Genomic DNA, 16,424 nt, shown 5'->3' with positions numbered 1-16,424 from the left:
CATCCATCCATCCATCCATCCATCCATCCATCCATCCATCCATCCATCCATCCATCCATCTCCACAGGTCCATCTTCAACCCTATTTCTGAGTAATGACACCAGAAAGGTGGTTTGGAGCGCTGGCCCTTTAAATGCACATGAGCCACTTCAGGCCCCGGCCCCTCCAGGTTGTTGAACATGCTTTCTGTCCTGTTCAGCCACTTGTGTTTGTAAATACAACCAACAACTGAACATTTTAGGTAACTGGCTCCAAGTTTGGACATATTTTCAGTATGGACTACAACCGCTGCTGCTAACAATTATGTCTGGACCTTATATGTGCAAACATTGTAACGTAACTAGTTATAAAACGTAACAAATTAAGCAAGAATTGAAAGGGGTTGTAGAAATCCACTCAATTTTTGCCAGAATTAATATAAAGATAGCTTTGCAGAACCTGGAAGGTTCAAATTCAAACTTTTTGAACTATTAGGGTCCAAATACACAAATAAATGAACCACAGACTAATAAAAGTGGGTTTAGCAAAATATGACCTCGTTTAATATAAACACAACAGACACAAAACACTCCTTCTCACCACTAGCTTCCTCTCATGTGGACTTTATGCAGATGGAAAAGACTTGCCTGGTGTTCAATCAAATTGATACGTAACCTAATCAATAAATGAGGTCACGCCTAGTTAACAACAGATGACACAACATCAGGAGAGCAGCTAGAGAGTGATGAATGACCTGGAGCTGTACAGAGGCACATGATGAGGAGCGTTAATCAAGCCTCGATTGTATACAGGTAGAGAAGCGTGTGTGCTTGCCTGGAATCCTGATGAGAAAAAACCAATGACAGAAGTGCAGAACTGAGGGAGAGAAGGGAGAAAAAAAAAAAGAGAAAACTGCAAGTTTGCAAAGGGAAAAAAAGTGACTAAAAAAAACTGTGAGGCATTAAATGGGAAGGAGAGACGGGCATCAATAGAAAGCCGAGATGCTGAGAGTGCTCGAGGAGTGAGAGCATGAAAGAGCAAGCAGGAGTGTATGGGCTAAAGAAATAAATGAAAGGCGTACAGAGTGTGAATACACACTGGCCTACACTTAGGTTTGTGCTTTCAGGTCCTGTAAATACATTCACTCACACAGCCAGTGTAGCTGTTAGTTACAAAGACATCAAGAGTAAATTTTGTGTGCAACAATTACCTGGAGAGGATTTGCTTTTAAAAAATAAGTAGCCTACATGCTGACGTGTGTAGATTTTCTGGTAATATCCATGTGAAACAGTCTTAAACTTGAAGAACAGAGGATACAATATGCTGTTTGTGCATCTTCAATCAACTGCTGTACTGTTTAATTCTGCATATGCACACTATATGACATTTAACCTTAAGGAATTTCTGCTAAAAGGAAAATGAACACTATTTTCAAACACATAAAGGAGTGATATTTTGCTTTTTTTTTTAAATAGAATTATGCATTTTCAAACATTTACCTGTGGTCTGCATAAACTGTAAATGCTCTGCTTGGGTCAGAATTCTTCATTAATTCAACTCCACAGGTCCATATTCAACTATATTTTTGAGTAATGATACCAGAATGTTCGTTTTGAGTGTTAGCCCTTTAAATCCATATGAGCCACTTCACGCCCCACCCCCTCCAGGTTTTTGACTGTGCTGCTCTGTCCTGTTCAGACGCTTGTGTTCGTTAATACAACCAACAACTGGACATTTTAGGTACCGTACTTTCCGGACTATAAGCCGCTACTTTTTTCTCACGCTTTGAACCCTGCGGCTTATACAACGACGCAGCTCAAGTGTAGATTTGTACAGGCTAACGGCCTCCAGGAGGCGCTCTAGCAGGAAGCACAAAAGCGAGACAGACAGGTGGAAGAGGTGACGAAGGGGAGAAGTTTTAAGCTTAACTTAACAATCATTCTATGTGTCATGGACAAATCCTCATCATGGAAAACACTTGAAGAAATGCATATGATGCAGCCTTTAAGTTAAAAGCAATCGATCTGACTGTCCAAGAAGGAAATAGAGCTGCGGCACCAAAGTGCCACTGAAAGAGACAATGGAAGAGAGACTGAGAAGGTGTGTGACTGAGCCCTTCTGAGGCTGTTCAACTCCAACACTGAAGAAGACGACTTCAGTGGTTTCAATGCGCAGAAGGAAGATGAAGATAGCGATCAATGACTTTTCTGGGTTTTTGAACCAGCCGTGTTCCTGCCGTTTTACTGCCGTGTTACAGGCACTGTTTGGAAAAAAGCAGTTAAGGCATAGAAATAAATATTTAAATAATCTGTCTGTTTACCATCTTTCTGTGTAAATATCTCATGTTACATCGTGGACACCTGTGACTTATATTCAGGTGCGGTTTATATTCAGGTGTGGCTTATAGCCTGGAAAGAACGGTAATCGACTTGAGGTTTGGACGTATTTTCAGTATGGACTACAACCGCTGCTGCTGATAAACAATTATGGCGTACTCAGAGAAATGTTCGTTGGAAGACTTGACCTTATATGTGCAAATGTAACTAGTTATAAAACGTAACAAATTAAGAAGGAATTGAAACGAGTTGTAGAAATCCACTCAATTTTTGCCGGAATGAATATAAAGATAGCTTTGCAGCATCTGGAAGGTTCAAATTCAAACTTTTTGAACTATTAGGGATCAAATACACAAATAAATGAACCAAAGACTAATAAAAGTGGGGGTAGCTAAATAAGACCCCTTGAAATGCTAACATCTCCCTCACTTTACACAGATACAATGTACTGTTAATACTTGATAATGAGCTGCTGCACATGCTGTATGACACAGGTGTCAAACATGCAGCCCGGGGGCCAAATCCAGCCCGCCAAAGGGTCCGGTCCGGCCCTTGGGATGAAGTTGTGAAATGCAAAAATTACACTAAGATATTAACAATCCTTTTAGTTCAGGTTCCACATTCACACCAATTCAATTCCAAGTGGGTTAAACCAGTAAAATACTACCATAATAATCTAGAAATACTCACAACTCCAAATTTTTTCTCTTAGTAAATGTAAATATTTTCATGTATTTACAATTACATTTAAAACAAAGTATAATTTCACAAAAAAATGTGAATAACCTGAACAAATATGAACAACCTGAAATGTTTTAAGAGAAGTAAGTACGATATTAACAATATTCTGCCTGATATTAAATGTTTTGTGTATTTGTAGACCCCGCTGTGATATGTAAGTTATAATGAACATGTGGAAATGATAAACTGAGGCAGAATATTGTTAAATTACACTTACTGTTTCAGTTTGTTCACGTTATTCACATTGTTTGAAAGGATAGTTTGTAGGTGTAAAAATTTTCATTGTTTAATTTTACTTTTTTTACTCTAAAACATAGAGAAAATTTTGGAGTTGACATTATTTATATATTATTATGTTATTATTTTACTGGTTCGGCCCACTTCAGATCAAATTTAGCTGAATGTGGCCCCTGAACAAAAATGAGTTTGACACCCCTACTGTATGATACGTAAAAATAACCACATAAAAGCTCTTCTAGTCAAGTTTAGAAAATGTCATCTAAAGTCCCTATTAAAAATCAAGAGACAGCTCTTTTCTAAATAAAACTGACCACAGTCAAAAGAGCTCATGATAAATAAAGCAACGAAACGTGTGCAGGTTCCATTTGTTAGTGACAGACTCCCACACAGAACATGACTCGGATATTTATTAGCATGGCAGACAGACATCGCTAAGGACCGGCAGACCACATCCATCTAGTAGAGGGACAAGGTCAAACACCACATTCCTGCTGGGACAATGTTCTTTTTAGCAGGAGAAGAAGAAGACAAAAAAAAAAAAATCAAACCCCCACAGAGTGATTTGAACAGTCACTCGTCTACGCTGAGTTGCAACCAGACTAATGGTTTTGGTGCGAGTGTTCTGATTGTGAGTCATGGGGCCGAGTGTAGAACATGCTCTATCTGAATGAATCAAGAATCGTTATATGATAAGGGAGACGTCCAAATTCCCAGGAGGACGCAAACCGCATTCTGTATGGCTAAACTCTAAATGAGGGCATTAGCCTGTTGTTTGTGCGATAAGCAACTAGGCCACCAAGATCCAACAACTACCATCCACTTGGCCTTGTTTTGAGAGAACAAACATTTATCCCAACCCACATTCCGCTTCAGACACCGTCGTTTAATCTCAATCTTTAAAGTATAGAAGTTACTTTATTCGAGGGCAACAGTTCAAAGTCAGTAATGAGGTAATCCAACTTCCTGTGCATGAGGCGACCCATTTCACAACCCGCTAAACTCAGCCGGAATCACAATGAGACCAGAATGAACAAGGTGGCTAGTGTCTGATATCCCCTCTATGTTTAACAACTCGGAGCCAAAACGAGCCGAAAACCCTGTTAGGATCACAGACTAATGAGCTAATAAGATAATGATACAGATTTCAATATTACAAACCATGAAATTGCTTCACAAACATTAAATTGACAAATGAATAAACAGATGCTGGGTTTGACATTCTGCAACCGCTGAGTCGACCAATTAACTAAAAATAGACTGCAGAAAAGCACTGTCATTACGCGATAGTGCTCATCTCCTTGATCATAAAACAAAACATGGCTATTTATAGGAAGCTCTGTTCGATCGAGGAGCCTTGATGACAGCTGAAGCTGAGAGTTGAAGCAAAGTTTAGATTTGCAGGGGCAGAATGTTTTTTGCTCTCTTCACCCCTTTTTCCCTTTCATTTAAGATCAGTGACTGCGGAAGGACATGTTATAACAGCGCTCACAAACCTCCCACCTCGCTTCTCTAAATAAAACTGAAGACCAGGTCCTACCTCTCAGGAAAAAAATCGAAATGAATTACCCGCTGTAGCAGGTAATTGATTCCAGCCGTGCCACTCAGTCTTCTCTGGCACTGAATGAACAGCATATTGCCAGTGTGGTGAGACTGCTGAGGCATTATCAATCTACATTACACACCTGTCTGGCACATCTGCTGACAACGACAGGCAAACATAGTGCTTCGGTTCTTCACTTTGACAGTTAGCCGGTATGCAAACGCAGCAGCACTTCCGTGTCGAAAAACAAAATCAGTACTTTCTTTCTTTTTTCTAAACTCATCATTTGCATGCCGGCCTGTCTCTTTAGGAAACTGGATTGTGGACTCCAGATCCATCAAATCTATTAAACAGTGAGGAAAGAAAAAAAAACAACTGAACTTTTCTGAGCATTTCATTCTGTATGCTCTTAGGTGCATTCTGGTGCACTTTGGGAGCAAAAACCTGTAAAGCAGGGGTGTCAAACTCTTTTTAGTTCCGGGGCCACATACAGCCAAATATGATCTAAAGTGGGCCAGACCAGTAAAATAATATAAATAATCAGATAAGAACTTAGAAATAATATCAACTCCAAAGTTTTCTCTATGTTTCTGAGTGAAAAATAAATAAAATTCCGTAATGAAAATGTTTACATCTACGAACTGTACTTGAACAAATATGAACAACCTGAAAAATAAGTGCAATTTTAACAATATTACGCCTTTGTTTATCATTTTTATCACAACTTACAGATCACAGTGGATCTACAAATACACAAAACATTCAGTAACAAGCAGAATATTGGTACAATTCCACATACTTCTCTTAAGACATTTCAGGTTGTTCACATTTTTGTAAAACGCTAGCCTGTAAATGTATAAATTTTTGTGTAATTTTCCTTTTTTCTTTTTTTTTTTTACACTAAAACAAAGAGAAAAATTAGCTTTTTTCATTATTATAGGTCATTATGATAGTATTCTACTGGTCTGACCCACTTCAGATTGAATTGACCTAAAATGATTTTAACATCCTTGATTGTTAATATATTCAGTGTAATTTTTGCATTTCACAAATTCATCCCAGGGGCCAGATTGGACCCTTTGGTGGGCCGCGTTTGGTCCCCGGGCCGCATGTTTGAGACCCCTGATCTACATGTTTTCTGTCTCGTGGTGCCAGTACAGGGCCAAAGCGTTCTGCTGCCCTTGGGGAGATCACGCCATAGTGTAGGTGGGAGAAGAGTACAAACGCGGTCACTGAACCTATGCATCACCATGTTTTGGATACTTAAGCCAATGGTGAACTTTATCAACGTCATTATGTTTGGACATTTGGACCAATGGTAGTATTATCCATATTCTTTCATACGAACTTAGACTTCCTGGTGTTAGTCAGTCAACTGCTGCATCTTGTTGTGTGTACTTGACTCCTTGCCACAAGTAAAGTCTTCTGATTCCAGAATCCTGTGACTCTGTCTTGATTCTTAGGTGGTATCTCAGAATTTTTCTGTCACAACTTGATACTAATATTTATATTCTCAGAAATAACATGAAAAAGAAAATTCTGAAAATATACCGCATAAATATCTTTTATTAAGGATAAAAACAGAAAGCTATCATTGATTCTGTATATGTCAGTGCACAAACTTAGAAACAGAGTGTGTGGTGTGTATGTTTTTCTAACAGGGGAAAGCAATTCCTCCCTCTAGTGGAGCTCAGCAACACCAAGCAGTAAACAACTTATAGCTTAATCAGCTTAGCTCTCTGTCAATAGTCTTTTATTTAGGTTCAGAGACGCTTTAACGCTCTTTTGATCGTCAGTTGATAAGAACTTCGACATATAATTGCTACAATAGCGATAAAAACTCGACTTAGCGTGTCTTCTGTACCTGATTATACATTTTCTGTGAGGTGAAACCCGACATTTTCTTTGCTGTACCAACCTTTGAGAGTCTTCTTCAAATGAGAAAGGAGGCCGCCGAGTCTCTGCAGGTCAAAGTAGTCCACCTTCCCATTGTAGAAGAGCTGGGGAGGAACGTAGGCTTCTGTGGAGAAACCACAGAGGGCGAGTGAACACAGAGGGAAGTAACAAAGGCCCTTTTCTGGGATGCTTTCGTCCACATTCTCTAAGTAATTTAAAGATGAATGCATCTCGGTATGCATTGAAGGATTGCCTACTCAGCTGATGTGCTCTGTCTAGCGTGTCGATGGTTTCATATTAAACTTCTATAGATGTCCAAATTTTTCAAAAAGCTCACAGAGATGTATCAAGAGCGCCTAATACATATGATGCTGCGTAAGCTCGCCCGAATGACATTACGCAATCGCCACATTTTCCCCTCCGTTAAGAAACAGAATAGCCACAGACAGTAAAGATAAAAAGTGGAGTGAAACTTTGGAACGCTCTGGATATCCAACACAAGCATTGCCAAAATATCCAATGATTTAAACTGGTATATAAACAAATGGTCTGGTCCTAGTACAAAGATACAGGATCCTAATACTTAAGTTATATTACTATTCTGTCTTGTCTTATTTCATTTGTTCCTTGGGTTTTTTTTTTTGTGTGTTTGCTTATTGTTATGTTTTGTTTGATTGCTGTTGTTGTCTACTTTGTCTTATTGTTTACTTTACTGTGTATTCATTTGTGTTGCCTTCAAGGATTTATCTTTGGAATAATCTACGACCTGAACTTCAATCAACATCATCTTTATCATTATTTAAAAAGCATCTGAAAAGGACTCTAATTTATGAAAAAATGTAAGGCTGCATATCATTTGATTTGTATTTGATGATTTGTAATTTCATTTGCCTTTTTATTGTTTTTACCTTAGTTTATTATTTCAGTTATATCGTATTTTTAATTCTTTTTTCTCTTTTTTTTTTCAGGTGTATTGTTTATTTCCGGGGAGGTATTTTACATAAGCCTTTTTTGGCTTCTATCCTCTCCTGCACAATGATGTTACTTGTTTGAATGTTGTTCTTTTTATTTTTCTCTTACTGTTTTATGATGTGCAACTAAATAAATAAAATATGTACTTATTTATTTACTTTTCTGGTATATCAATATCGGTGTATATGTACGTGTATGTGAGGATAAGTGAGGTTAATTACTCATAAGAGATATAAGGGACGTGATTTTTCATATATTCTGCTGATATGAAGCTAAAGGATAGACTGTTGTGTGGAGAAGGAGTGGGATTAAATAAATTATATTTCCTCCCACTCCTTTTCGATTGTGCAAATGAAGTCATACTTTGCTTCCATGTATATGTATAAGTTGTTTTTTTCCCATGACTTCTTACTGTTTTATTTCTAAGGACTAAGTAAGATGGCTTTGTTTTGTTGCATATTCGAAATAAACTAAACTAAGAAAAAAAATAAATAAATAATCAAATACAAATTCAGAAAAATATGTATTAAGATTCAATTCTTGCTAAACTTGTCATATCAGCAGTAGGCAGAAACACTCCTCCTTAAAAGCTTCTGCAGCATTCAATTTAGGAAACACTACCATAAAACAGAATTAAACAGATTTAAATGGCAAAGATGAGCTTCTTTATTTGCATATCAAGTGAGGAAATCAGTTCTGATTAGAAGTGATCGTTCGAGCTGCATCTAGAGATACTCTGACACCAGATGTTAACAGACATCTGGAGCTGGCCAGTTGTATTCGGACATCACAGAGCAGATGTTAATGCAATGTCTGGACACGGCCAGTGAGACCTAGAAGTGGATTAGATGTGAAATCTGACAAAAACACTAGGGATGCTTTGGAAAAGAAGAAGCAGAGGTACAAAAAAAGATGGGGTGAACAGTGAAATGAGTAGTGAAATGGACTGTGGGACAAAGGGATGAAAGATAGATACACAACGAGATATAGGTGAGAGAAAATTGAATACACAAAAGTGATGAAAACAGACTGAGAAAAAAGGCAAGTACAAAAGAAAAAATACGCCAGAGGGAAAGGAAACGAGCAGAGCATAAAAGAAAGTCCAACAGGCAGAGATAATGGGTGAGAATGGAATGAGGGCAGATAGAGAGCAAAAGCTGGCACATCATAAACAGTCCTAATTGCAATTCAAGAGCCGTAAATGTGGATGGAACTTAATCGTCCTTGTTTCTATTTTACATCATCACGAGACCGATCCCAGGAGTGATGACCAGAAATGAGGAAAATGCAAATATAGACTTAGTTAAGTGGACAGAAAAGCAATGTCAAAAATTCACACTCACCAATAGACACGTACACATTCACTCTGCACACACTTACACAGAGGTGGCAGTCATGGCCCTGGAGCTTTCAAGTAGGGCCTGAAGGGTAATTTATGATGCTCAAAATATCTGTGGAGCTGAAGGGCTCAGCTGTGGGTTCAACCATGTCGACAGCAACTAATAGTGCCATTTTAATCATAAGTAAATAACAATGAGGCATATACAGTCGCGGAAAAAACTATGAGACCATCAAAAGTCATTTAAAACAATGGTTATGCAATCAAGTACGAACTCCTGTGTGTATCATGTGACTAAAACAGACAGAAAAGAAAACATGGAATGCCTAAAAGCACTGTTTTTGTCAGTACAATGACACAGGTACTGATGTAAGAACTGAAGTGATTTTGGTTATTATCAAGAAAACATGGAAAATGGATAGATATCAGCTCGGAAATTAAACTACTATGAGCTATTTTTGTTGTTATCATTATATTTGTTTGAACAAATGTACCTTTAGTTGTACCAGGCATTAAAATGAACAAGAAATTGAAGAAAACAAGGGGTGGTCTAATAACTTTTTCCACAACTGTATCTAGTTACACAATAAAGTAACTGCACTTTAGTTTTGTCGTTGTTTGCTGTTCACAGAGAACAACAAGCCTTTAATTAATTCCCTTCATTATAGACATTCTATTCTAATATACGTTTCGATCCCTGCTCATTTGTGTCTTTTATGAGTGTAATCAATATTAAGTACATGTACCTTTAGTTGTACCAGGCATTAAAATGAACAGAAACTAAGGAAAAAAGGGTGGTCTAATAATTGTTTCCGCGACTGTAGTTTTGTAACAGCCCCTGCCCAGTTATGTAGAGTAATATTTAGTACTAACAAGTTAAATAAGGGTAGGTATAACAATTTGTAGTTGTTCTGTTTTGTTTAATTAACCTGTTTAACCCTGACCATATTTTCAGGGGAAAAACGCCTAAAAAGACATACCCAAAATAAATGAAGAATTACTTATAATACTTACAATAATAAGGTTCATATGGATGTTCTTGGTGTCTATGGATATTTAGAGACCTCACAGAATCTATTCCCATTGTCTAAAATATTGTATCTATTACTATGCCTGAGTAAACTAACAAACTAAAAGAGAAATTAGAATTTTTTATCCTCGCCTGTTTTTTTTTGGCTGGATTGACGATGATATGCATAAATTAATTGTTCGTGTCGGAGATTTTTAATAGCGCATATTTCACCCCACAAAGATTAAAAATCATGTTTGAACATTAAAGTTTGCACTAAAGTACACTTTTGATGTACTTTTATTAACATTAGGGTCTAAACTTTGAGCAAAAGTTGAAAAAAACATCCATTGTCCTGATTTATTATATTTTTATAGTAGATGAATATTAATATCATTTTTTCGGCCCGCGGGTGGGCTGATAGGGCTAAAGGGGTTTTTAAGGTAGTGGGCGTTTCTGCCCTGTTGTAGATTTGTCAGACGTGACTTTGTGATTTGGCAAATAAGACATGATGTTCGGTCTGTTAAAGAAATTGCATTCTGCGACTTTTTCTCGTACCTTCACTATTGATGCTGCCTGGATTCTTCCGTTTGCCTTCATCCCAACAGGCCCTTACAGCCGTTATAAGTCGGTGAAGGAAACACACCATGTATTCAGGAGGGCACAGAGCTGTAGGGTGCTGTGAAAATGACACATAGTTAAACATCACAGACAGATCGAGTAACCCTTAAAGACAACTTCCAACTGATTTTTTTCTGTCTTTCCCAAGTGATTTTTGACCATTTATCATGATGTTATCATCTGCATTGTGTATTTTTCAGTGAAAATCAGGTATTTTTCTACATTTAATTTACTACCCATGTATGTGTTCATAAAAGCTCAGAGTAAATTCACAGGTAATTAGATCAAATCAGAAAAAAAAATGAAGAAAAAGTACATATATCATTCAAATACATCATTAACAGAACATAAAAACAAGGGTCTACAACCACTGTCAGCAGTCAAACAAGGGTGTTATTGATGATTGATGAATGTTGTAGAAGATGACTGTGTTTCCACGTTCACTACAGAACTTCTGAACGTCCAAATGGGTCTTATCCGATGGCAGTCAAAAGCTGAGAAACTGCATTTTACCTGCAGTATTTACATTATTGATAGGATTAGTGGATCAGCAGTTATTAAACATTTTAGATCAGTAGATGCTTTTGGTTAGTGGTGGATGTTTGGGTCTTTATGAGTTAAAAAAGGATTTGTGCAATTACAGTCATATATGTTTTACTTATAGATAACAACACTCCCTTTTTTTGTCCTGTTTCTGAGGCAAATTGATGTTTCTATTTCAAATCAGCACGAACAGGACATCTTACAGCTGTAGCCATGATGTGTCCCAATATTTGTGTCCATATAGTTTATAAAAATCAATATTTCCTTAAAGTTTAACCCTTTCATGCATAGTGGTCACTACAGTGGACAGCTATTCTACAGCTTTTCTCTTGTATATTCATGGGTTTTGTTGTTTTAGTTCACATAGGCCAACACAGTGGACACTTATACATCATCCCATAAACTGCAATTCATCCCATTACTGTAACTTTGCTGTACTTGATAAACCTGATCTGCATTAACATGTTTTAGTGTAAATCACTTGTTATTTGTTAGACAAAAAGTTTGTTTGTTTTTGTTTTTTTTTTTGCATATTACCTCCATGGAGTGAGTAATAACTAGCAGTACAATATGTTAAAATGTGAGAAAACATCAGATTAGTAGGCCTAAAATCTTTTCATTTGTTTTTATCTCACTTTCTGATATTGGGTTTTAAACACGTTTCTTTACTTCAAAAATTAAATGCATTGGACATTTTTGTAACTTCATTAAAAAAAACTCAGTTGCTTTTATTTTCATGCCTAAGGGGGGATAAAAACAAGAAGAAAGAAAAAAATCTTGACTATGGTTGTCATTCGTGCATGAAAGGGTTAAAGGAAGATTTTTCTCCCACTAAACTTTAAGCAAAGACTTTAAGTGAGATGTGGAAAAATGGTTAGTTGCGGTAGAAAATTATTATCTACTGTCAAAGCACAAAAAATATTTTAGAAATTTAGAGGTATAACATTTCAAATCATAGTCATAGATAAAAAAAACAACACAAAACAAAAATCAGTGTTGAGAGAAATTAAGTAAAAACCACTTCTGAGGCATTTTGGAAGCAAAGATGATAATTTAAACAAAACTAAACGATGCAATGATATTTATCACAACTATATTATGACACTTGTCATTATTATTTTGTAGCCTAGACCCCCATTAGAAAAGTAACACCTGAATTCAACGTGTCCCAATACTTTTGTCTATATATATTTTGTCTATAAAACACCACATTTAAATAATGCTCATTCAGTTCAGCTTCTCATTCAGTTGTGAATAGCATTTTAATAAAACCGTCATTTTGAGATACATTTCTGAGGACAAAGGTTTTAAAAAGTCACTTCTTAATGCCATTTGAGACGACAAATATTCACTGTCTTCTTACCCCTCTGTTGCTTGCATTTTCTTGAAGAAACTTCCTGAATTTATTCAGGAAGATGTATCGGGAGGCTTCACCCTGACAGAGACAATAAAAGAAACCTTATGAGACAGAGATGTTATTGTTGGAGCAGCTTCCCATACCCAAGACATAACCCGACATAATTCAGACACGACGAATGAGATAAAAGAGGACAATGAAGCAGAAAAGATTGAAGATCAAGAAGGGACAGGCCCCATTACCATGGGCATTGGCATCAGCAGACGTTAATGAAACACAAGTTAGTGATAATGAATCACAAAAGCTTCGTTTACAGCCGCGGAAACCTGATGAACCAACACCAACGCTGAGATCAGAAGTGAAAACCTCTTGAGGTCTTTTTTTAATTAAGTGGAGAGTTTGCTAAGTAAATAAATTGAACCAAGTCACAAAGTTGTGGATCCACAATCTTAGCATTTAATCAGATAGGTCTTTTCCCATTTCTCAGAGCTATCACAGCCTCCAACCAAGCATATACAATAATACGGTACAGTGAATATGTTCTTATGGGCTTTTCTACCGTTGACATGCCCACTAATCACAGGGACTAACTGAGTCACATAGACAACAGTATACGAGTAAGGGCCTCATCAGTGGGTCGGAAGTATGAACTAGAATACCCGCATGGAGTGCCATGTTTGTTTTTCACTGACATATTATATTCCTGTTTATTTCCATTTCTTTTCAATACAGAAACTCCAGTACTAATATATCCCCTTCATTCAAAAGCTGACGGTGTGAATAACTTGCAAAACATGTAAATCACTATTATTAGTATAAAGTAACACTACACTGCAGAAATCCAAATCTTACCAAGTTAATTTTTCTCATTTCTAGTCAAAATATCTCATCACAGTTAAAATAAGACATAATCACCTAAAGAGTACATTTTTAGTGAGATATAAGAACTGATTTTTAGACAACAGATCTTGAAAATCTTATTTCAACAAATCTTACTAAGATAATTTTCACTTGTTCCATTGCCAGACTTTTTGCTTAATTCAAGATTTTTTTTTTGCTTAATTCAAGCAAAAAAAAAATCTGCCAATGGAACAAGTGAAAATTATATTAGTAAGATCTCTTGATATAAGATTTTCAAGTTCTATTGTCTAAAAATAAGTTCTTATATCTCACTGAAAAGTTACTCTGTAGGTGATTATGTCTTATTTTAAGTGTGATGAGATATTTTGACCAGAAATGAGAAAAATGCACTTGGTAAGATTTAGATTTTTGCAGTGTACAAACCACTAAAGTCTACACTGCATTTGTTATTATGGGCTTTACAAATAGAACATAATACCTTTTAACCCTGACTTAGATAAGAAGACAGAGACACATAAAAAAACAGCCTGATGGCTTTAGATATTGTGTAAATCTATATGTATACAGTATTCGTTTTTCAAAAATATATGAAGTATTAAGGTCATGAAAAACATCTGAATAAAACTGTTGAAAGGAAGATAAAAAAAATAAGACCTAAAAAAAACCATTAAAAAATACATACTGTTGTTTTGTCTTTGTTATTGAGCAGCAACCTCAGGATCTGGACTTGCAATTCTTCCACCACTACAAAGACAGTAGAGAAATGTTAATGCAAGGAGGACATATTTCAACAACATCACAGTTAACAGGGCTTTACAGAATTTGAAAGCATTTAAAACTACAAAAATTAAAATTAAAACATTTGGAATTAAAATGAAACAACCAACAAAGCAACATGATAGAAAATAAGAGATATAATAAATGGGAGTTAGTGTTGCAGTGCAGAGTTAGACACAATGCCAAAAAGTTTTTAAATCTGGATTTTACAGAATGACAGTTGAGGCTGATCAGATGGTCTCTAGGAGTTGGTGCCGAAAATTTAGGGAATTAAAAGCTGAATGCTGCTTTTTTTATGTTCAGGTTTAACTCTCAACGCAGGAGGAAGACCTGTTCAGGATTATCTGAGAGCTCTAGGTGATTTGTAAGGGAAGCGCATATCAGAAATATAGTTGAATTAAATATATACATTAAAAATGTCATATTTATCAAGAGCTCTCCGTCGTCCTCTGATTCCCAGCCCTGTGATGTCCATTTTTGGTGTTCTCGAAGACCTGGTTTGTTTCACTAGCAGGGACATAAACATCATTGCTTTTGCTTCCCTTGTGGCTCGTAGATGTATTTTATGCCATTGGAAAGACTCAAAACCTCCTCCATCTAACTTTTGGTTGAAAGGCCTAATGCAGGGGTGCCCAACCCTGGTCCTCGAGGGCTACTATCCTGCATGTTTTAGATGTATCCCTCTCCCAGCACACCTGACGGTCATTATCAGGCTTCTGCAGAGCCTGATGATAGGCCTATCATTTGAATCAGGTGGGTTGGAAGAGGGATACATCTAAAACATGCAGGATAGTAGCCCTCGAGGACCGGAGTTGGGCACCCCTGGCCTAATGTCTTTTCTTGACTTAGAGAAAATTAAATACAGTACAAGAAAACAGTCCGATCTCTTTAATAAAACCTGGGGTCCTTTTCTCTCCTTTGTTAACTCTGTCCAGTCTTTGGACAAATAACAACCAATCAGACAGTTTCATGGCGCAAGCCTGGACTATTCCTTTCATGACTAAGGTGGTCATTAATGTCACTAAGAGGTACCTTCTTACCTTTGTAACACACCCTCTGTACCTTTAGTAGGTTTTATTTTATTTAATTCAAGATATATTTTTATTTTTATTATTTATTACCTCCACCAAGGAGGTTATGTTATTGCCAGAGTTGGTTTGTTGGTCTGTCTGTCTGTCTGTCCGTGTGCAAGATAAGTCAAAAAGTTATGGATGGATTTGGATAAAACATTTCAGGAAATTTTGATACTGGCACAAGGAACAAACAGTAAAATTTTGGTGTGTATGTGTGTGTGTGTGTGTGGGGGGGGGGGGGGGTGGCACTGATCTGCCTTGGAGGACTGCGCTCTCCGAGTGCTTTTCTAGTTTATTTATAAATTACTTTTTTCATTTTATTCATTTATTTATTTGTTCATGTTTATCTCTATAAGTATGCACATTTTCATTTTCATCAGTACTTTTGTGTTTTAATTTGTGACATCTGAAATGCTCTATGTGTTATTTTGTTCATCTGTTCATTTATATGTTTATAAAAAAAAGAAAGAAAAGTGTACCATTCCTATTTTATATCTTGCATTGGTTTATAAGTTTGAAGGAAAATCAGTTAAAAAAAACGTGGAGAAAAAAAAAAAAATTTGCTGGCTCAGATTGAGATGGTGAAATGCACCCAACAAAAATGACAACAATAAGTTAAGAACATTACACAAGTAAATTACATTATATCATTCAGAGCTGCAGAATGAAGCTGTGTGCAGAAGTTTATTTAGTGAATGCATGATGTACATCAAAATTTGAACGCAACTCCGGTGGTATAAGCGAACAAACACTTGCCATTGAATACGTGTGCATCACCATTGTCTGACTATAGTAAACATGGAAGAAGAAACTCATAAATAGTAATTATATGAATTTTTTCATTTAAGAAAGAAAAAAGCCTGACCTTCAATTCTCTTTTTCAGTCTCTGACAGCCTCGCTCATAGGCCCGACGCCTCAGTCGTTCATCTGCACTTTCATCTTTGGGCTCACGCTCATCTTTGCCCTGAATTAAAAAAGAAAAACAACATATAAAAATTGATCAAACAGCCAAACAAAAATGCTATAAAACCAGCAAATCACGTTGGGAAAATGAAACAGCAGGAGTTTTCCATGGCCAATTAATGAAAGTAATCAGCAATAAATGTCTGTTTGTATCGACTCAAACAAGACAGTAAAAA

At 36.6% G+C, this 16,424-nt stretch overlaps 1 protein-coding gene across 3 annotated transcripts in view; it reads right to left on the bottom strand.

The window, feature by feature from the left end:
• The window catches only part of rnf123 (ring finger protein 123), a 276,643-nt gene that overhangs the window by 237,758 nt on the left and 22,461 nt on the right, over positions 1 to 16,424 (bottom strand). For all 3 annotated transcript variants that reach the window (XM_030134087.1, XM_030134086.1, XM_030134088.1), the window contains exons 17-21: positions 16,150 to 16,249; positions 14,117 to 14,178; positions 12,580 to 12,651; positions 10,611 to 10,731; positions 6,755 to 6,856 (exon numbers count right to left, since the gene is read on the bottom strand). In XM_030134087.1, the coding sequence (XP_029989947.1) occupies positions 6,755 to 6,856; positions 10,611 to 10,731; positions 12,580 to 12,651; positions 14,117 to 14,178; positions 16,150 to 16,249 (457 nt within the window). The remainder of the gene's footprint in view (positions 1 to 6,754; positions 6,857 to 10,610; positions 10,732 to 12,579; positions 12,652 to 14,116; positions 14,179 to 16,149; positions 16,250 to 16,424) is intronic.

This window comes from Sphaeramia orbicularis, chromosome 5, assembly GCF_902148855.1.
Source record: "Sphaeramia orbicularis chromosome 5, fSphaOr1.1, whole genome shotgun sequence".
In the NCBI taxonomy this organism is placed as follows: Eukaryota; Metazoa; Chordata; class Actinopteri; order Kurtiformes; family Apogonidae; genus Sphaeramia; species Sphaeramia orbicularis.
Note: the sequence above shows the minus strand (reverse complement) of the source record. Positions and strands in the feature narration are given on the sequence as shown.